The sequence below is a fragment of the Danio aesculapii genome, chromosome 16, assembly GCF_903798145.1.
Source record: "Danio aesculapii chromosome 16, fDanAes4.1, whole genome shotgun sequence".
In the NCBI taxonomy this organism is placed as follows: domain Eukaryota; kingdom Metazoa; phylum Chordata; class Actinopteri; order Cypriniformes; family Danionidae; genus Danio; species Danio aesculapii.
Genome location: NC_079450.1, coordinates 31,245,781 through 31,267,873, shown reverse-complemented (window position 1 = coordinate 31,267,873; position 22,093 = coordinate 31,245,781). Strand labels below are relative to the sequence as shown.

Below are 22,093 nucleotides of genomic sequence, written 5' to 3'. Positions count from 1 at the left end.
AGCATCAATGCTGTAAATGGAACCTTATGAAATTGAAAATAGTCACATAAAGCTTCAGTTCATCATTGGCTAAAAAACACTAGCTGCACATATAGCCCATTGAACTGTACCAAAATGTGGCATTACAAACCAATATCACTTCTGCCATTTATTTCAAAAGCACTAGAACTTGTTATGTTCAACCAAGTCTCAATCTCCTGGACACTAACCAGTCCGGTTTCAAAAAGCAGGAACTTAGACTACCCTGCTCTTTGTTACGGAAGCCCTAAGACTCACAAGAGCTACATCCAAAAAGTCTGCATGCTGCTTTTGACATGGTGAACCACCAAATTTTCTTTACAACCCTCTCAGCCACACTCTCTTGCTACTGGGGTACGTCAAGGCTCTATTCTTGGACCACTTTTCCAATTAAATAGCATGACTTGGGTCTGTCATTTAGAAACATCACTTTTGCTACCATTGCTGTGCTGACAACACCCAAATCTCTCATTCCAGCTATATGATCTGATGATCCCTTACCAGATTTCAGTGTAATGATCCCAAACCAACAACATTGTGTCAAATATTAAAATTTTACGCCATTTAGGTGTCACATTTCAGGACACACTTGGACAACATTCAACACCATACAGGGACTTCCCTCTTAAAGGTGTAGAAGTACATTACATCCCTCACTTTAGTTAAGGATTTAACATACTACTGACCAAAAACATGCTCCCTTTTAATTACGTTAACTTAAGATAATAAGCAAGTCAGATAAAGTCAGTGTGTAAAATATATTAACATATATACAGACTTTAACACTGGAAGACATGAAATGAAATAGCCTTAACCTACATTAAATAACTGCTGAGGATGTTGCGGAAATTCTGGGTAATCTTGTTCTCCTGAGATCTGCTTTCATCGACAGAATCATCCGTCTTATCATCAGTGGTGTTGTCAAGTTGAACCGATGTGCATTGTTTCAGAGGCTTCAGATGATAGATGTGTCTGGTGGCAATGTATTGGTAAATCCTAACCTAATAATTTTGATGTTAATCATAATTTCTTTTGTTTTTATGACTTCGTAGGACTTTGGATCAAAAGGTGTCATGAGTTTTCTTTATTTTCCTTTCACAAAAAAATACTACAGCATCAACCTAAAGCTCAGAATGTGACACTTTGTTCATGTTGTTGATGAATTGTCTAAAGATTAGTTCCACTTGAGATGTCCCTGTAGTTTGATGAGGACTTGCTCTATAGTTGCTCAGAAATGTATTCAATTCAAGTCAATTCATCTTTATTTGTACAGCGCTTTTACAATGTGGATTGTGTCAAAGCAGCTTCACATAGAAGATTATAGTGAATTGATAGTGTCAGTTCAGTTTTCAGAGTTTAAGTTCAGTTCAGTTTAGTTCAGTTCAGTTCAGTGTGTTTTAATATTCACTGCTGAGAGTCCAAACACTGAGGAGTAATCCATCGATGTGCAGCTCTACAGGTCCTGAACCATGCAAGCCAGAGGTGACAGCGGCGAGGAAAAAACTTCACCAGTTGGCGAAAGTGAAGGAAAAAAAACCTCGAGAGAAACCAGGCTCAGTTGAGCACGAATATTTCTCCTATGGCCAAACGTCTTGTGCAGAGCTGCAGTCTAGGCACCGAAAGCTGGAGAATGCTGGACGTCAGCGAAGATTCAGCTATCCCTGGAGTGTCACAGGAATAAGATGCGTTCTCTCTACTCCTCCATGACCACCACAGCAGCTGCTCAGGCTACGACCTGGTCCGGGATTGTGGAACCCTTGGGATTATCTCTTCACAGGTCTTGGATCGCATCAGTGGCACTGCATAATCTCTGGGGGCTTCGGGATAAGTATCCCCAGGTGGAAATTGAGAATAAAGAGAATAATTAGCATAGCTGCTGTTCATAGTGTATACAAACGAGATGCGTGGAGCACATTCATGCATCATACCGCTATGTGATGCACTGAGTGTATGCTTTACTAAAAAGATAGGTCTTTAATCGAGTTTTGAACTGCGAGAGTGTGTCTGAGCCTCGAACATTATCAGGAAGGCTATTCCAGAGTTTATGAGCCATAAATGAGAAGGCTCGACCTCCTTTACTCGGCTTTGCTATTCTAGGTACTACCAGAAGCCCTGAGTTTTGAGATCTTAAAGAGCGGGTTGGATTGTAGCGAGACAGAAGGTTGGTTAGATAAACAAGAGCTAGATTATTTAGAGCTTTATAGGTAAGAAGCAATATTATTGAATATAAAATCAATACGAAGCGTAACAGGCAGCCAGTGTAAGGAGGATAGAATTGGGGTGATGTGATCAAATTTTCTAGACCTGGTGAGAACTCTGGCAGCTGCATTTTGTACTAGCTGAAGTTTGTTAATAGAGGATGCTGGGCAACCAGTGAACAGAGCATTACAGTAATCCAGCCTCGAAGTCATAAAAGCATGAGCTAGCTTTTCTGCATGCAATTTATGGAGTTCTTGTTCCCATACCTTTCCGGTAGCTGTGGATATTGCCTTTTCAAGGGTTCTCACAAACCTCTCAATCTCACCATTGGCTTGTGGCCAATAGGGGGTAATCTTGTGTGTGTCATCTTTTATGTTTTAAAGTTTGAAAGGTCTTGCCTTGAGAATAGTAGGCCAGAGTTAGACTTCATTGTTTTGAGGATGCTTGCTGTGGAAAATGTTTTCTCCAAAAGTGGACTGACTGAGTGTGCAGATGTTGGTGATGTTATCTCCACAAAGGGGAATCTGGAATATTGTTTTGGCCAAGCCTTGATGGCCTTCATGTGTGGATTCAAATGGTCTGTGTTATAGAACTCTCGGCACAACTAGGTTATGTCCTCTGAGAAGTATACTATTGTCATTCAAGTTTTTCACTAGATTAGACTGATCTCGCATTGTGGTGAAGCGATCATACAGTTTTTGCCATTGACGAATTTGGCTAATGTTGATGACATGCTGAAGGAGGCTTTCCTTCACAGTTGCAGTCTTGATTTCATCCACTGTCATGACTTTAAAGAACTGCATTGGTATAAATAATTTGACATTTATTTTTGTCAACATCATTTGTGACAGAGGACTTGTGAAGTGTCAGTGGGTGGCAAGACATGCAGTCAGCTGGGTTGATCTTTCCTGCTTTGTAAATTGCCAGCTGCTTGTAGGGCTGGAACCTGAGTGCCCATCTTTTAATTCTTCCTGGTTGTTTTGATTTAGGGTTGTTGAAAATTACCTTTAGAGGTTTGTAGTCTGTGATCATATTGAATTCTGCTCATTAGAAATACAGCAGAAAGTGGTCACAGCGCCAGATGATAGCATGAGCTTCTCTTTCTTTCTGTCTGAGAATATCTCATATCAGGATATTCTATATCAGAGTTAATGCCCTGCTTGAATAAACGACAATGTAAGAGAGATTAGTGTTTGTGTATCTCTGTGCCAAGATAGCCCCAAGGCCTACAGGGCTGGCATGAACTATGGCATTGGTTTCTCTTTCAGGGTGAAAGTATCTCATCATAGGGATATTGATCTTTGTTTGAGAGCAGTTGATCTGCTTGCCATTTACCCCAAAGCCAGTCAGAGTCTTTCTTTGCTAGTTCTCTCTAGGGTCATGTGATTGAGTAGCAATCAGGAATTAATCTTGCATAGTACACTCTCAGAAACAAAGGTACAGGAACTGTCACAGGGGCAGTACCTTTTTAAAAGATACATACCTTTTTAAAAGATACCCATTTAAAAGATGCATTTGGGCACCAAAATGCACCTTTGAGGTACCACTGTGGACTCTTTGTGTACAAATATGTATCTTTTAAAAAAAGGTACTGCCCCAGTGACAGCTCCTGTACCTTTTTTTCTGACAGTGTAGTCGACCATGCCCAGGAGGCTTCACAGTGTGTGGGGTGACATACATGTGATTGCATTAATTTTGAGTGGTCAACTAAGATGCTGTGATTTGAGAAGATCTATCCAAAAATACTCCAGGGATGTTTTATGAAAATTATTGCTATTTTGCTAAACAATTTGCTATTGTTGATTGTTGGGTTGTTTGCTATATGGTATTTTGAAAAACTTTGGCTACAAATGATGTACCAAAAATGAACCTTGTGTACCTTCAAAGTCCAATGGGTGTTGAATATGTAGTGATGTATCATGGTTGTAGCTCAAGCTGGTGACAACCTGAAGTGAGGTCCAGTTTTGAGAACATAAACAGCACCATTGAGGTTTGGGATTATGTCAGCTGAGCACAGCTTGGTTTGGCAGGTGCATGTCAGGACAAGGGTGTATTTTCTTTGGGGTTTTGGGCTTGGGCATTGCTACATGGCATTGGACCTTGTAGTAATTTTTCCACCTTTTTACTGATGTGGAAAGGGATGTGATGATGCAGCTATATGACAGGCTTGACACTGGCATCAATGTGCAGCTTAACCTCTTAACTAAATTTTTCAAAGCACTTGGTGTTGTTGGGGTATTGTAGCATGAGCTGATGAGCGACAGAAAGAGAAAGCTGAAGTCTGGTAGCTCGACACATACATCGGCGGACTTGAACAGCAGGTGCGAATGGCACTCGTGATTGAAATTTGAGATCTGAAAAGGCATACACAGCGGCTTCTGGTGGATTTGCAAATACAAAAACTGCGAAAAACGTAGGTGATGGGATGTATTTCGCTCTCTCCAGAAATGTATATAGGGCTGCCTAATCAGAATGAGCTTGGGTTGTTAGTTTTTCAAAGAGTGGAAGGGGATGTTGCTTGCAATATATTAGTATTTTCTTGTTTTCTGGTTTCTTTTTTGTCACAATTCTTACTCTGTCATGGGCATTCTTGGTTATAAGGTTGACTTCGGCTCCAGTGTCAATTAGCACATTCAAAGTTTGTTGAGATACCCACACTGTTATTGGTGGTTGCTTGATTTTTAAAAGTTCCTGCATAACATAAACAAACTCATATGTGCTTGAAGTTTCAGTTGAATCCAGAGATGCTTTTCTACTATTGTGCCAAACAGTTCTTTGAACAGTCAGGAACAGTTCTGTTTGGGTTTTCATGTGAGCCTGCTATGGCATGACACGCTACAAGCCGTTCTCAGCCTGGAATTCTAGGCACAGTTTGACATCCATGCTGAACATCGCTTGACTGGTAGAGTACTTGTGCACATAACATCTGCCCGGCTGCTAGCTCTTCATAGCTGGATTAAAAGCATGCTATTTATTTTATTTTTTTGTTATTGAACTATATAAATATTTAAAAAAAGATGTTCAAAATGTTAATTTCTGACCCTCGTCCAGATCACTGTTTACATTACACTACCCAGCAAGCATTTTTTGTTTTTAAAAGATGTCTAATAGACGTCTAAACATCATCTTGGCTAAAACAAGGCTAAATTTGGGCTGTCAGTGAAAATCTAATAGACGTCAGGCCAAAACTAGACTAGTCATCAAATAAACAGAAATGAATGACTACACATATACAGTCTGTCTAATCTGTCTACTTGACAACTAGACTAGTTTTGGGTTATTCTTAGATGTCTGTTAGATTTTCACTGACAGCCCAAGTTTAGCCTTGTTTTAGCCAAGGTGTCAATGTTTAGATGTCTATTAGACGTCTATTAAACACTAAATTGTTTTGCTGGCTTGCATTACCACGGCAATGACTTACACATTAGCATTAAATCCCAGAGAGCTCCATTTTATCAGCATCATAGTGGAAAGTGAAACTGTATCTGTGCTGACTGGTACACAATTAAATGGTTAAGTAAAGAGAACCATTAGGCCCAAAAGTGAAAAAGCAGCATAGGTTTCCTCCAGGACTGGTTTCATTCAGGTGTTTAGCCACAGTTTTCTCACCTTATGCATAAGATTTGGTTTTTGTTGTGGTTTTACATATTGCCTGTGGCTTTAATCCATGTGCAGTTTGCTTAAACAACAGCGTGGAAAGTGATTTGGTTTGGCACAGGATTTGAATGTCGGCCCTCTAGCTGGACATGTATATTGTCCACCAGGATGTGGAAAGTTCCACCACAGTTTATGCATTTTGTGTGTCGTTTGTTCTGTAAAGTTTTCTGTTGTTGGCTTTTGTTAAGCTTTGAAGTTTGACTGATAATGCTGCCACACATTGAGTGCTTCTGGCTTGTATGTTATTGCCAGCTCCCTGTGTTTCAGATGTCTCAAATGTTTTGGCTAGATCCAAGAGTACTTTCAATGTCAAACTGCTGTCATTTGGTGCTCTTCTCCATAGTTATGAAGATTAGCAGGTGAGAACATTTTGAGATTTTATTTCTCTTTCTGATTTTATGAATTCACAGGTTGTTGCATGCTGTCTTCACCTGGTAAATAAAGCAAGTCTCTCCTGGCTTGTCTGAAAGCATAAACTTTATACTCAACATTGATGCAAGGGTTGAAGTATTCTGTAAGAAGCTTTATTATAATCCTCCCTGGCACCATTTTCAGGGATTGTTTTACAAATGTCCTGTATTTTTTCACCTGCATAGTACACTAACATCAGTCATTTTCTGGTTTTATTACAGTCATACCAGTGGCGTTCAAAAATGTTTCAAATCTCAGCTGTTTATTTCCATTTTAATGCAAGAGATTATTCGTCTGTGTCAATATCAAACCTGGGAAAGTATTGCAGTTCAGCAGATGTAGCCATTTGTGTTGAGTGGTGTGTTTAGTTTACCGCTGCTGTGTGTTCACTGTTTCCTTTGTTTTTGTGTTGCTTATATTCAGCTAAAACTAAAATGTTAAGGTAAGAATTAAGGTAGAATTAAGGTAGTTATAATTCACACATGAACTCATGTGACTCCCTTTATATAGTTTAAGTTAGTTCATGCCTTATTACTCATAATCAGTTAATAATCAAATAATGTTTAGTTTACAGATTTGTACATCATTATACTTGTACTGTTATTGTAAAGTATATTATAAATAAATATATAATAATTAATAATCACCAGTTGCATTCTAAACAACAATAAACCTCATTGACTTTAATTGTGTGGATGCATTCTTTCAAAATGAAGTTTCACAGGCAAAATTATTTTCATTATGTTAGGTCTGTATATCACTTTTATCATCTTTTTTCTTTAAACATTGTTCATTGGTGTGCAATTCATAACTCACAAATGAAAACAGTCTAGAAGTATACATTAAACTGCATTTACAGACAGTTCACCAAAAAAACATGACTGATTACAAGGTTTTAGAGAGAAATGTTTTGGTAGCACTTTATTTTACAGTGTCCTTTTAACATGTTACATGTGTAGTAATAAGAGTAAATTATGTATAATTACAGATTGTAATTAATCATAAACCAAACCCATACTACCCCCAACAGTTACAGTATGGTAATAATTATCACCCTTATTACTACTTAAATTTATAATTACCCAGCAACAAGAACACTTTAAAAATACAGTGTTCTCATACTTTTCATGAATATTATTATTCATATATTTTATAAATGGTAAAATCTGTCACACACATTTCAGAGATGGATATCGGCACCATCCTGGACAAATGCATTTTGTAAGAATGCAAATCTCATGTTTACATGGCATGTTTAGTTTTTTACTATTTTTTTGCATTTTTCTGTGACAGCGACATTTTTACAAAACAAATTCTTGGAATGAGGCATAACGGGATGCGTGACAGCAGGTGAGACCTTCACCATCACCTTCACAGGCTGCTTAAGTTTGATTGTCACTGTACGTTTGTTTTCTAATGCTTTAACCTTCTTCTAAGAGCAGTAAAATGATTAATAAATCTTTAAAATGAAAGTATGAATCATTGTTTATTAAATATTTATCTGTCTGTCTGTTTGTCTTTCTGTACATTAATTAATTATGGGTTCATGTTGGCCTAAGGGTTGGGTTAAATAAAGGGTTATTTATGTAATTAAGTTAAAATTGGCTTAAAGAGGTTTCAACTATTAGTACTACTAGTACTACTACTACTAATAACATCATCTAAAAAATAAAATAAAGAAACAGACACTCAGAAACATGAAATGCAGGACAGGAATGAAAACATTTGAATTGGGTGCTTGTTAAACCACTTAAATGCAACTAAAATAATTAATAATTCAATTATATATTACAGTGCCCAGAATAAGTACACCACTCACAGATTAAATTTTTAAATAACTATTACTAGTTAATTACTATTACTAAATTACGCCATACTAAATTACGTCCTACGCCACCCAACCTGCTCCGAGCTGGTATCGAATCGGCAACCTTCCATATGGGAGTCGGTTGCTCTAACAAGGAGGCTAAATATCATGGACTCTAGTGTCAGTCACTAGACAGACCTTTAGAGGTCAGAGGAGTGATGTTTACCTGCACAGCACTTCACTAGCTGGCCTCCGTTACACTCACTCCCCTAAACCTCACTCCCATCCGGGTCACGGCACCAATGTAAACCCGCCGGTCCTACACTACCCAAGTGGGATTGAACCGGCGATTCTTTGTATGGGAGTTGATTGCACTAACAAGGAGGCTAAAGACCATGGCCTCTAGCGTCTGTCGCTAGAGCACCTTTAGAGGTCAGTAGAGGGAGGTTTACCTGCACAGCACTTCACTAGCTGGCCTCCATTACATGTGCATAAACATCAAGATTAACCAGCACCAAAGCTAAATCTGGAGCTTATCTAACAAAATAACTGAAGATAACCATCCAAAAAATTAGTACACCTAATAAAAATGTATATGCTAGGCAAAATATTAAATACAGTTTTAAAGAGGACCTGTTATGCCACTTTTCACTAGATGTAAAATAGGTCTCTGATGTCCCTGATGGGTGTTTAAATATGAGGTTTATACTTAAAATCTAACACAAATATTTTTCATAACTCTTTGAAACTGGCCTTTTTAGGCTTAAAAATATATATAATTAATAACATTTTACAATTACAGAATTCACAAACTGTTGTAATGCAGCTGTGTTTAAACTACTTATAAAAATGGATTTTTGCATAATAGGTCCCTATCAAAATCAAAAAAATATCTTTAGTTAAAATTTTGTAGTTTTTATTTTTGTGCACAATATTTCATTTGAACATAAATGTATTATCCTTCTATATTCAAAGATGTTAAGTGATCACACTCTTATTTCAATGAATATAACGGTTTAATAACACTGTTCTGTTAAAACGTACCAAAATAATACAGTCTATATTGACTTAGAAATGCATAAAATAAAAGTACTCATTTTCAAAATGGGGTATACTCATTTATGCCGTGCACTGTGTATATTTCTGTTTAATTAAATTGATGCATTTGTGATAAAGAACTTGATTGCACACGCGATTTTATTAACCTAAATAAATAAATAAATAGATAAAAACAATGATAAACGGAACCAAAAGTCGAAATTGCGTTTCCCAGTCGGACCGTTTTCACGTTTGTACCGTTTTACCCATACATCAGTCTTGTACCTGTAGACGCAGACATTTGCACATAGAGAATAAAAGAGCTGTTTCTTTTATATTCCCATCATAATCGTACTATTTATATTGATATTGCTTAACCATTTATATTTAAGTCTATGACTGTCGACATTCGGAATAGTCTAATATGTCTTAAAACGAAGTGCTGTCTTATTAAAAGCACATACACCGTTCGAGTGGTAAATATTCGTATTGAAAATTTAGAAACTTCTTCTGTACAAGAATAGTGGTGATAGCGGAGGTCGAGCTGTCGGCAGTGTTATCCCGGTGTCAGCATGTCGGAGTCCGGTCACAGTCAGCCCGGTCTGTACGGTCAGGGACGGCGAAGAAGGAGACGCCGAGACCGAGACCCAGCAGGACCTCCGGGTCAAAACCTCTCCGGCCCCAGTCGAGATCGAGACTATGTTCCCCGCGAGCGCAGGGTGAGAACACGAGCTGCCTGACTAACGTTAGACACGATTTTTGATTGATAAACTAAATGCGTTGCTTATACTATTAACAATGTTTATAAGAAGTCGAGCAAAGCAAAACATTTAAGGCTTTTACTTTTTATCACGTGTCCTTATTTAATTTTTTTTTCCTGAGCAAAAAGCAAGCTATCATACAGTTTCACTGTTATTTACAGAAGATCCCATCATACCCATCAAAATGTTATTTAGTTCAACAACATTATATACCAAGAAATAAGTCTCATTTACAGCAAGAATCATTTGATGAAGTATTAAAAGATGGAATTATTACAAGCACACATTCTTGGCTTGTTAAATCATTAAGCTTTGCCAATATCCATCAGAAAACAAGGTTTTGAAGTAATATTCTTCGGAATCCTTTAAAATAAAAATGTATTGTGATCTCTTAACTTTATGCACAGTCCAGACTCCAGAATAAATATGTTGTTCTGAATGATGATGAAACCCCTGGTTTGACATTTTACTTTCAGAAAAGTTATTTGACTTAAAATAGGAACTCAATTTGCATTTAAAATTATTTTTATGCCTAAAAATTCACTTTAGGACTGGAATATAATGCAGACATTAAAATATGTCTAAATATTATGTGAGATGTTTTTATTGCATATAGTTTTTAAAATGATTATTCAAAGATTATTCTGTGAAATATATTAATTATTTAAATTAATTATCTGTTATTTACATTTTTTTTATAGTAATTAAAATATTTACAGACTAAAATGTCTACGGTATAATATTTTTATTTTCAGGATGGAAGTGAAGAACCAACTGGACCTCTTCTTCAAAAGACCCCTATTATTCTTGCTAAACCTCCTGGAGAGAGAGTAAGTGGATAATTTATATTTATCATATTGAACATATGAAGTGCATGTTCTCCCTGTGTTCGCGTGGGTTTCCTCCGGGTGCTCCAGTTTCCCCCACAGTCCAAAGACATGCACTGTAGGTGAATTGAGTAAACTAAATTGGCCGTAATGTATGTGTGTGAAAGAGAGTGAATGGGTTCCAGTGTTGGGTTGCTGCTGGAATGGCATCCGCTGGATAAAACATATGCTGCATATAAGTTGGCGGTTCATTCCGCTGTGGTGACCCCTGATAAATAAAGGGACTACACCGAAACAAAAATGAATGAATGAACATATGAAGTGAATCCTTTATTCTTCATTAGGTTTGTTTTGTATACCATATTGTTAATATAATCTTGGTTTCTGTTTCAGTCCAAACCGTGTGCTCCAGCCAGTGGCCCCCCATCTTTGGAAAAGCCGATCATGCTCATTAAAACCAGAGACGAAGGGGGGAAACCTGGGAACCCTCCAGACATTCCCCCTTCAGCCTCAGGAGCAGGAACGGCCAAAATGGAGAGGGAAGGACAGCGTCCGACCCAACCTGTGTATCAGATCCAGAACAGAGGCATGGGCTCAGCTGCGTCTGGTGGAGCTGTGGATCGTCAGTCATTTTCACACATTTATTTCTATTTAGGGTTAATTTAGCCAAACATTAAAATGCTGCTATCATTTCTCCCCCTCCTGGCATTACAAATCATACGACTTTATTTTCACAAAACAACTTATGATATTTTTAATGCAACCTTAGAGGATGCTTTTCCTCCATTTAAAGTCATGTTTGACCAATAATAAAATAAATAATGAAATCTAAAATAAATAAATTGAGCAGTTAAATCTAAGTGTTGTGAAGAGATTTGTTTGTTAAGATGAACAGATTTAAATTAGACTTAAATTTACATAAAAATGACTGACATGCATACATAAACATGGTCAAAACAGACGTTTGTGTACATGCAAAAACCAATGGTTTGTTTTATTGCACAAGTCACAAAAAAGGCGATCTCCTTGAATGTAACCGAATGTTTAATTCCTCCTGATGACTTGAAACCCACCATCAATTTGTACATAAACGAAACATGGCTAAGAGAATGGGACAACTACATCAACAACAAATTATATGAAATAACTCGAAAATAAATGAAAGACATTTAGCAAATTATAATTTTGAGACCAGGCATGATCAGACGGTCTATACCAGATGTCGAATTGGACATTCTAGGTTGACACATTCATATTTATTAAATAACGAAGAATCACCTAAATGTAATAACTGCCAGACTGCTCTTACCATCAAACATATTTTGTTGGAATGGAGAAGTTTAAATTCCATTAGACAAAATTTTTATAAGGAGAGTACTTTGATGGACATTTTTAAAAAGGTACCACCAGGAAGAGTTTTACATTTTTTTTATCAAAAATAGAACTGAAAAACCATATTTAACTTTGAATAATTTTTTTTGTGAATTTTATCTATTTATATTTTATATATTTGTCTAAGTAACTTTTTTTAGTATAATACGAATTTGTTTTCATCATGTAATATTTTAATGTATATCCATTTGGCCACGAAATAGCCATAAGTTGCTGATATGGCAATAAATATGTAATAAATAATTGCACAAGTCACACAAACGGTTGTTTTTACCATATGTGATCCACGTTATGCATGGGTTTCTATGTGAATAATAGTTTTTCTAAATCATACATAAATCATCACATCTCTTCACAAGTTTTCACCCGAACTGCTTGAGTCATATAGATTTGTTTTTATAAATCTTTAAAAATGTTTTTACCCAGTTAAGTTTGAGTTTAGTTTGAGCAAACTCTGAGCTTTTGCTGAATTGGTCACACATTCATACGCATGCTCCACAGTTAATCACTATCTATGGGTTAAACCTTGAGTTAACAGATCATTTTTATATCAAGCATTGTGGAGCAAGTTTACCAGATCTTAACCAAGTTCAAGTTCATTTATTTATAGAGCACATTTAAAAACTGTCATAAGATTAACCAAAGTGCTGTACATTAGACAAAGTAAAATAAAAAGACAGAATATAAAAACATAAGAATAGGACAAGAGTGTAAAAAATTTAAGAGTAAATGTAAAAATGTAGCAGTAGAAAGGACTATTAAAATAATATTAAAAAGCCAAGCTAAATAGGTACGTTTTAGTAGTGATTTAAAAATAGATAGAGATAGAAAGCAATTCTAATCTCAAGGGGCAAAGTGTTCCATAACCAAGGACCCACCACAGAGAAAACTCTGTCCCCTCTATGTTTCAGTCTGGGCTGAGGAACTAAAAGAAGATTTTGATCATTTGATCTAAGAGATCTTACGGGAGTGTAAAAGTGCAACAGCTCTGAGAGATAGGTAGGGACTAGATTATGAAGGGATTTATATACCAGTAAAAGCACTTTAAAATCAATTCTGAATTGGATGAATGGGCAGCCAATGGAGGCCCCTTAGAAGAGGGGTAATGTGGATATATTTCCTGATATTGCAAATAAATCTAGCAGTAACACTTTGAACCAGCTAAAGGCAAGAAATTAGAGATTTTGAAATGCCACAGTAAAGTTAATTGCAGCAGTCTAACAGTGCTATCTCTAGTGTGGTGGGATTTAAGAAAGTTTGACTTTAGATAGCAAGTGGAGTTGCTAAAAACTGGAGCTAATAACCGAACTGATATGTTTGTCTGGTTTTAATAACTCATCAAGGAGTCAACTTAACCTGTTATTAACCAGTTTGCGTCTCCTTGGATTTATCAACTCGAAATTTACTGCAATCCAGAGTTTATTCAACTGATTTTGTGTCAGGCATCAGGGCTTTCAATGGAGAAAAAGAATGATTTATTTTCTTTCTTTTTCATTTATATCTCAAAAATTGTGTCATGGGTTTGAAGTTAAAAAAATGGCAACATTTGAAACGTTTTTGGGTGAACTGCACTTTAACCATTTACATGTACACATGTAGACTTTAAACAGTTTAGTGTGTGTTTTTCTCACCCTGATTACCAAATCATCTTCCACAATCTGATTTCCAGCTGTGATTGGCCAGACTAAACTCCTCCCCCCAGAGAAGATGAAGCACAGCATCAAACTTGTGGATGACCAAATGAATTGGTGTGACAGTGCTATGGAGGTAAGGGCGTATTTTATTTTATAGTCATGAAATTAAAATGTATAGTTATTTTTTATGGGAAAATGCAGCATTTTAAGGATTACTCCATGCAAATAATGTGCCCACTTAATCTTCAATTGAAACATCATCTCTTCTTTGAAGTTTACTGGCACAAGGGAAGGACAACACTTAATGGAGTCAGTCATATTGCTATTGTAGTGTATAAAAGAACATGTATACTTTTTTATATAGTAACACTATGTCATTATGGGGGACATGGTGGCTCAGTGGTCAGAACTGTCGATTCACAGGTTCGAGCCCCTGCTGGGTCAGTTGGTATTTCTGTGTGGAGTTTGCATGTTTAAGTTGGAGTTGGCGTGGGTTTCCTCCAGATGTTCCGCTTCCCCCACAGTTCAAATACATGCGCTATAGGTGAATTGAATAAACTAAATTGGCTGTAGTGTGAAAGCAAGAGTGTATGCGTGTTTCCCAGTGCTGGGTTGTGGCTGGAATGGCATCCGCTGCGTAAAACATATGCTGGATAAGTTGATGGTTCACTCCACTGTGGCTACCACTGATAAATAAAGGGACTAGCCCAAAGGAAAATATATAAATAAATAAATGAATGAATGAATACCATTATGGACATGATGTGGCTTTACTGTGTTGCACCAAAACACAAGGATTACGATTAAAAATTGTACATCCCAATCTTTTTTATGTACATGCTCTTGTTCTTGCATGTTATTGATGATAAGTTAATTTAGTAGTATTTGAATGCTGGTTAATAACAAGTATATACAGCAGTGTTGGGGTAATGCATTACAAGTAAGGTTTTAAGTAAATTTTCCCATTAGTCTGCTTGGATCAAAGAAAGAGAAAATTGGACCTTATATCTCAGTGGGCAGTGATTTTACTTCACTAATAAGACAAAAATTACAAAAGTAGTAAACATTGCTTTACACTTTCATTAATCTGTATATACGGCATATAGCTTGAGGGTCTTGAAATTCTCAGAAGGTAAGATTATCCTACATCATTATTTTTTGATGCGTTTTGATGTGTTTTAAGGTAAATAAACGTGTAGCTGTGTTAATTTTGACAGCAAATTTTGATTTTGTTTTAGTCGTACTCTTTTGACTAAAATTCCATTTTAGTTTTAGTCGTATTTTAGTCTTCTGAATCATTTTAGTTTTAGCCAACTGAACTTAGACCATAAATTAGATATGCATTGTTTATATATATCATAAGTAATATGTAAAATTATGTGTCTGCAATCAATCCACATGTAAGAACAGTAGCCTTTTTTTAACATGGTTAACTACTAATGTTTTTGACCAGTCTGCCAAACTGTTTCAAGCCATTAAATCTTTGAAAGGGCTTAAAATAGTTAAAGTCTACTTTGTAATGTCAGTCTATAGGCCACCAAGCTTTACTGTTGTAGTTGGCGTTAAAGTCCATGCAGGTGCTCAGCTGTATAGTACTGATTAAATTAATGACCGAAGACTGGCAAATGATAATGCGTTATGCTGTAAAATGTTACATAACTCACGTAGAGGAATACTAAAGCAAAGATATGTCATGTCATGCATCACACACTAAGATTAATTCTGATAGGATATTTTCTAAAAACTTCCCTCAATCACATTCTCATCTCATTTTTATTAGGCAACGAAAATGTCAGTATATTTTTATTATAGTTTTCGTCATCATCGCTTAATTTTTATTTAGTTTTTGTCTCGTTTTGATTGGTAGAAACTTGTTCGTCATTAAAATTATGACGAATTTTTTTCGTCAACGTAATTAACACTGACGTGTAGATTATATGGTGCATTGTTAATTGCAGAGCTCCTTTATTAAAAAAAAAAAAAAGAAGGAAAAAATCCTGCAAGTTATAAAACAGATCAAGCCTCAGCTAGGTCAGAAAAAGAAAACTCAAAAGTAACGTAATGCATTACTCATCATAATAGTTACTATTTTGGGGAGTAACTCAATATTGTAATGCATTACTTTCAAAAGTAACATGTCTCTACTGAAAACATGTTACTACCACCAGGAAAAAGGGCTTAAGAAACAATACGGTTTTATATTCTCTCTATTTTCCTCCCTATACATGCATCTAATATGACTAAATGTATGGTTAATGTGTGTTTTGTACCTTAGTACCTGCGAGACCAGACGGATATGCTAGTAGTTGGCGTAATTGGACTACAAGGCACAGGCAAATCCACAATCATGTCTCTGCTGTCTGCAAACAGCCCTGAGGAGGATCAGAGGTCAGTTCGTCATCAGCATCCCAATTATGTGTTTTATTATTGCCTTGTTTTCCACTTCATCTTTATTGCGCTCCACCCATTGATCCTCTGTTAAACAGGGCGTATGTATTCAGAGCTCAGACACAGGAGATCAAGGAGCGAGCCGGAAACCAGAGCAGTGGGATTGATTTCTACATCACTCAGGAGAGGGTCATCTTTCTGGACACGCAGGTCAGACCGAAGGCTAGCTGTTTTCACAGTATAGGCGTCTGCTTGATAAACTAATTATCGCTTTCATCTGCAGCCAGTTTTGAGCCCCTCTATTTTGGATCATCTCATCAATAATGATCGCAAGCTTCCACCAGAATACAACCTGCCACACACATACGTGGAGATGCAGGTGAGCTGATTATGACCTACAGTATACGTCATGTACTGTTTACCTGATAATGTTGTATTTTTGTTGTATTTCTTATTATATATTTTTTCTCCTGGAATTTTTCTGATTTCTTTTAGTTTAGCTGGAATAAAATGTATATTTATAAAAATAGCTTAGGTTAATATTATTAGCCCCCTTAAGAAAATATATATATATTTTTAAATTGTCTAAATGACAAACAATTGTTTTTTTAACGACTTGCCTAATTAACCTAAACTGCCTAGTTTTTGAAGCCTGAAATTACACTTTAAGCTGAATACTATTATATTGCAAAATAAGTAGTAAATATTTTATATTCTCACTATAGATTTAGTTATTAGTAGGTCCCCACTGAATCTTTGCGTGCAGAAATATGCAGATTTTCAGCCAATCATTGAGTTTATGTATTTACTTGTGTTAAATTACTTGTTTAACTTAATTTCAGTAATATTATTGCCTAATATGAAAATGTTCATATGATTTATGTATAATACAGTTTGTAATGTAATTTTTTATGTCTTTAAGTAGATATATTATATGAGAGACTTGCTTTGTTTGCCAAATAATTGGATCTAATTGGGTTTGCATTGTAAACATTAAATAAAAGTTAAAAAGGTATTATTTTTTTATTTCATATATTAAGTTTTTAGTTACGATACTCCCAAAACCATTCACATTAATCCACAGATTTTTTTGCAAAATTCTGTGCAGAAATGGCAAAAAATGTCTGCAGAATCTGTCTGGCCCTAGTTATTAGAAATTAGTTATTAAAACTACTATGTTTAAAAATTAAACATAATTTGGGAAATATAAAAAAAATGTTAATTTTACAGGAGAGCAAATAAATTTATCTGCAATTGTACGACTAATTATTATTGTGTAGTCTTTTACAAATAGTATTCCATAACGTATACAGATGTATAGTATACAAAAACATTACTTTACAAAACAAAAATGTTCTGTAGTTTTAGGTAAATGAAAAATTTCTTAGTTTTTCTTTATCTCCAACTGTTTGGTTTAGTCTCTGCAGATCACTGCCTTCCTCTTCACGGTATGTCATGTCGTGATTGTGATACAGGACTGGTTCACTGACATCAACTTGTATAGGTATGCTAATGGCTTAATGGTTTAAATATTGTAAGCTTAAAATATTGAAGTTTGAACACTGTCTCTGCCACATGATTCTATAAATGTTTTTTAATAATGTGGGATAATTATGCTGTGTACTATTTTTTGGTGGATGCTTTATTTTAGGATGCTTTAAATAAGCAGCTGACATGATGAAATAGAAATCTTTTCTAATGTTATAAACTTTGACACTTTTGAGGTTTCTATTGTATATTTATTAATTAAATAAAAAAATTTTCGTATAAAGTTTTTGCCATTAAAATAGCTATTGTTGCTGATATGGCATTAAATAAAAATGGATATATGATATGATATGATATGATATGATATGATATGATATGATATGATATGATATGATATGATATGATATGACATGACATGACATGACATGATATATGATATGATATGATAATGATATGATATGATATGGTACAATATGATACGATATGATATGGTACGATACAATATATATGATACGATACAATATATATGATATGATACGATTCGATACAAAATATGATATATGATACGATACAATATATGATATGGTACTATATGATATGATATGATACGATACAATATATATGATACGAGACAATAAATGATATGATATGATAAAATATATGATATATGATATGATACAATATATGATATGATACGATATATGATATGATATGATACCATACCATACAATATATATGATACAAGATGATATGATACAATACGATACAATAAATGAAAAGATACGATACAAAATATGATATGATACTATACGATATATGATATGATATGATACAATATATATGACACGAGACAATATATGATATGATAAGATAAAATATATGATGTATGATATGATACAATATATGATATTATACTATATGACACGATATGATATGAGATGATACCATACTATATATATGACACGAGATGATATGATATGATACTATATGATACGATATGATATATGATATGATACCATACAATATATATGATACGATATATGATACGATACGGTACAATAAATGAAAAGATACGATACAAAATATGATATGATACTATACTATACGATATATGATATGATATGATATGATATGATATGATATGATATGATATGATATAATATGATCCGATATGATCCGCTCGTCACTTTTGATACATTTAACGTGTTATATACACTGAGAGACTGAATTCAAAATGGACAACTTGTTTCATTTGGTGCAATGCATGTAAACATATTTTAATAAATAATTTAAATTAATATTAATAAAAAGCTCAACCTTGATTAGAAGCATCAAGTAATTATTATTTTTAATACGATGTGGCTGAAAAGACTAAAGCACATTCATGATTTTAATTTTTGCTATGATTGTAAATGTCAAAGTTTAATAAAGAGGTTATAAATGAGTTAATATGAGAATTGCAGTAGTTTAGGAATATGATTGTGTGGATATTTGAGTCATGATCAGCATATTGTAAGGCCAGGTATGCAGTGTTACATGGAAACCCCTTGCAGAATTTGTAAAAATTTTGACAAAATAAGGAAGGTCATACAATTTTTTTAAATTATTTTGTACTGTCCTGTGTAAGAAATTTTACATGAAAGTCATTTGCATGTTTATCACAAGACAAAAAAATAAAAAAAGTTTTACTCAGGACAGAATTAAATAAAACGTAACATGCATTTTGTATGATCTCTCTAATTTGGTCAAAATAATTCACATTTTCACAGATTCTGTGATGATTTCCTAAATTCCACATTACACTGTATTTATTGCAATGTATAATAATAATAATAATAATAATAGGATAACTGTTTACAAAACTGGAGTATGGTGTAAAACTCACAGCTGTGTCCATAATCAGGTTTCTGCAGACGGCTGAGATGCTGAAACCCTCCACTCCTTCGGCCAGCCACGACAGCACCGGCTCCTCAGGGCCAGATGACGGATCAGAGTATTATCCTCACATAGGTGCAAAAACTAGTCATGCTTATTAGTGTTCCTTTATTAGTGTTCCAGAATTAATTTTTTTTTGGGGTCAAATGCTTACAGATTCAGTCTTGTATTAGGGTTTCATGCATGTCATTTTTTTCTAAACAGTTTTCTTGCAGAATAAAGCGAGGAGGGAAGAGTTCTGTCCACGAAACCTGAAGAAGATGCACATGGCAGTTGACAAACTCATGGCCCATTCACACCTAAAATATAAAGGCCAGTCTACATATTATTGAAAATATCTGTGATTTTTGAATCGATATTTGGCTGATTTATTTCTTCTTTTTGCTTCCTATTGTAGGCACATTGTCCATGCTGGATTGTAACATATTTCCGGGACTGAGCCGAGACTACATGGAAACAGAAGTCAATCTTTTTCTCTTACCTTTAATGGAGAATGATGGGGAGGATGCTTTGACAAGAGCAGGTTAAAAATGTTATTAAAGAGACAGTACACCCAACAATGTACATTTACTATTAAATTACTCACCATCGAGCCATCCAAAATGCAGAACACATTCTATCTCCTTCATTAGAACATTTACACTGAAACTACCAGGATTCTAACTACAGGAGCGGCCATAGTGATCATTCTGACCATTCATGTAATATTTTTTGTCATATTTATATCCGAGATTTTAGAATTAGTTGAATGTCTGTTGTCATTACAGTGATTCTCACACATAGACTTTACTTGGGCGAGCCACCCAGGTATATTAATGGCAGCCCAAGTATATTTAGTGACATTTATTTATTTATTATTATCATCCTTAACACTTTTTTGGTAGCAGCCCACTAGCCAAACATCCGTGATCGATTAACCAGTGGAATATCTCTCGCCCTTTACCTACTTCTCGTTGTGTTTGCGAGAACTGTCAACACTTTCGGAGACAATCTCACATGCTGTGCAGAGACCTACAGAGGCGTGACTTTTTGGCACTTAAAAATACGTTCATCCAGGGTTTCTAAATCTCCTAAATTGTCCGGGATTAGGCTTTTGGTTTCACTTTCAAAGCCGTCGTCGTTTTTATTTTAAGCCTGATTTACTTGGCTTCGCAGCTGACAGCATGTGCACAGCCGCTAGACCAAGAGAAACATTACATGATTAATTATTTGATCAAAACGACTTTTTTATTTACTCAGAGAGGATAAAATGACATCTAAACTGGCTGCAAAATATTTGTACACCGTTAAAAATGGTTAATTAACTCATGCCATAACTCTTTTTATTCTTGTAATTAACAAGTGCTAACCACTGAGCCACCGTGCCACCATACTACTTTCATTAGATGTTTTGTTTCACTAGTCTTTAGCTCATATTATCAGAGAGTTCATGCAAACACCGCTTCACGATGACACAGATTGTTACATCGTTCCCATGAACAAGAAGGATGCATGTATTATTATTATTTTATTTTTAAGCTTTGCTATGATTCTCCACTGCTCTCATAATAATCTACTATCTTGGTCTGCAACTGTTGTGCTGCAGGTTCAGGTCCTCCGCTCTTCTCTCTTCTGCCTGGCTATAGAGGTCATCCCAGCTTTTCTTCTCTAGTTTCTAAATTCCGCAGTCAGGTTCTGGCGATGTCCCGCAGTCAGCTCTCACACACAATCCTCACGGAGAAAAACTGGTACACACATTGCTTCTGTGTTTACTTTTGGAGCTGTGTTATTTATTTAAATGTACTTTTTTGTACTTTATTTTCACTATAACAGTTAAGCGAATGAAATATAAGCAACATTTCATTCATGTTTGTGGAATTCGTGTCATGTTAAGATTATTAATGTCTGCGTGTGTTTTTACAGGTTTCATTATGCAGCTAGAATCTGGGATGGTGTTAAGAAGTCATCTGCGCTGTCTGAGTATAGCAGACTGCTCTCATAGTCATGATGGTGCTAGATAAACCTGTGAATTCATTAAAGAGAACTGAGGCCCTGATTTCAGGAGGAAGTTCTCCAGGAGAAGACTGGGCTATAGAAAAACAAGAGCACTGAATGAACTTCTGTGATGTCTGGATCACACTAGTGGAGTGCTGTGCAGTTTGGGACGAGTTGTTTGTATGAAATGATCAGGTGTTTGCCCATGTCCATTTAGTCATGTGTGACCCACTGTTTTTGCAGGATAAGGGGCTAAGATTCAGTCATGTGAACACTTTTGTTGATTGATACTGTAAAAATCTGAAGTAATCTGTGATTTTTCTATTGTGGTCATCTGCTGGAAATAGCATGATTCAGCACATGTTGCTTCACAGATGTCTGTTTCAACAAACTTGTAACTTAAATACAATTACAGCATGGTTTTGTGTAATTGTTTCATGAGATTAAAAATAAATTGTGCACTTTGTTAGATCTTGAATTTCTAGGGAACATAATAAAACAATTGTTTGTTTTTAGATGTTATTACGTTGTAAAAATAAATAAATAAAAACTCACAACTGCAAG

The 22,093-nt window shown here is 35.3% G+C and overlaps 1 protein-coding gene across 1 annotated transcript; it reads left to right on the top strand.

Annotated features, from left to right (window-relative positions):
* The first annotated feature begins 9,395 nt into the window (after positions 1-9,395).
* smg9 (SMG9 nonsense mediated mRNA decay factor) lies at positions 9,396-21,998 on the top strand. Its single transcript, XM_056476150.1, has 13 exons — positions 9,396-9,849; positions 10,647-10,721; positions 11,112-11,340; positions 13,780-13,877; positions 16,020-16,132; positions 16,231-16,342; positions 16,416-16,511; positions 17,551-17,636; positions 19,524-19,630; positions 19,760-19,867; positions 19,953-20,078; positions 21,141-21,282; positions 21,458-21,998. The coding sequence occupies exons 1-13, from the start codon at positions 9,703-9,705 to the stop codon at positions 21,534-21,536; spliced, it is 1,518 nt and encodes a 505-aa protein (XP_056332125.1). The 5' UTR covers positions 9,396-9,702; the 3' UTR covers positions 21,537-21,998.
* Positions 21,999-22,093: the final 95 nt, after the last annotated feature.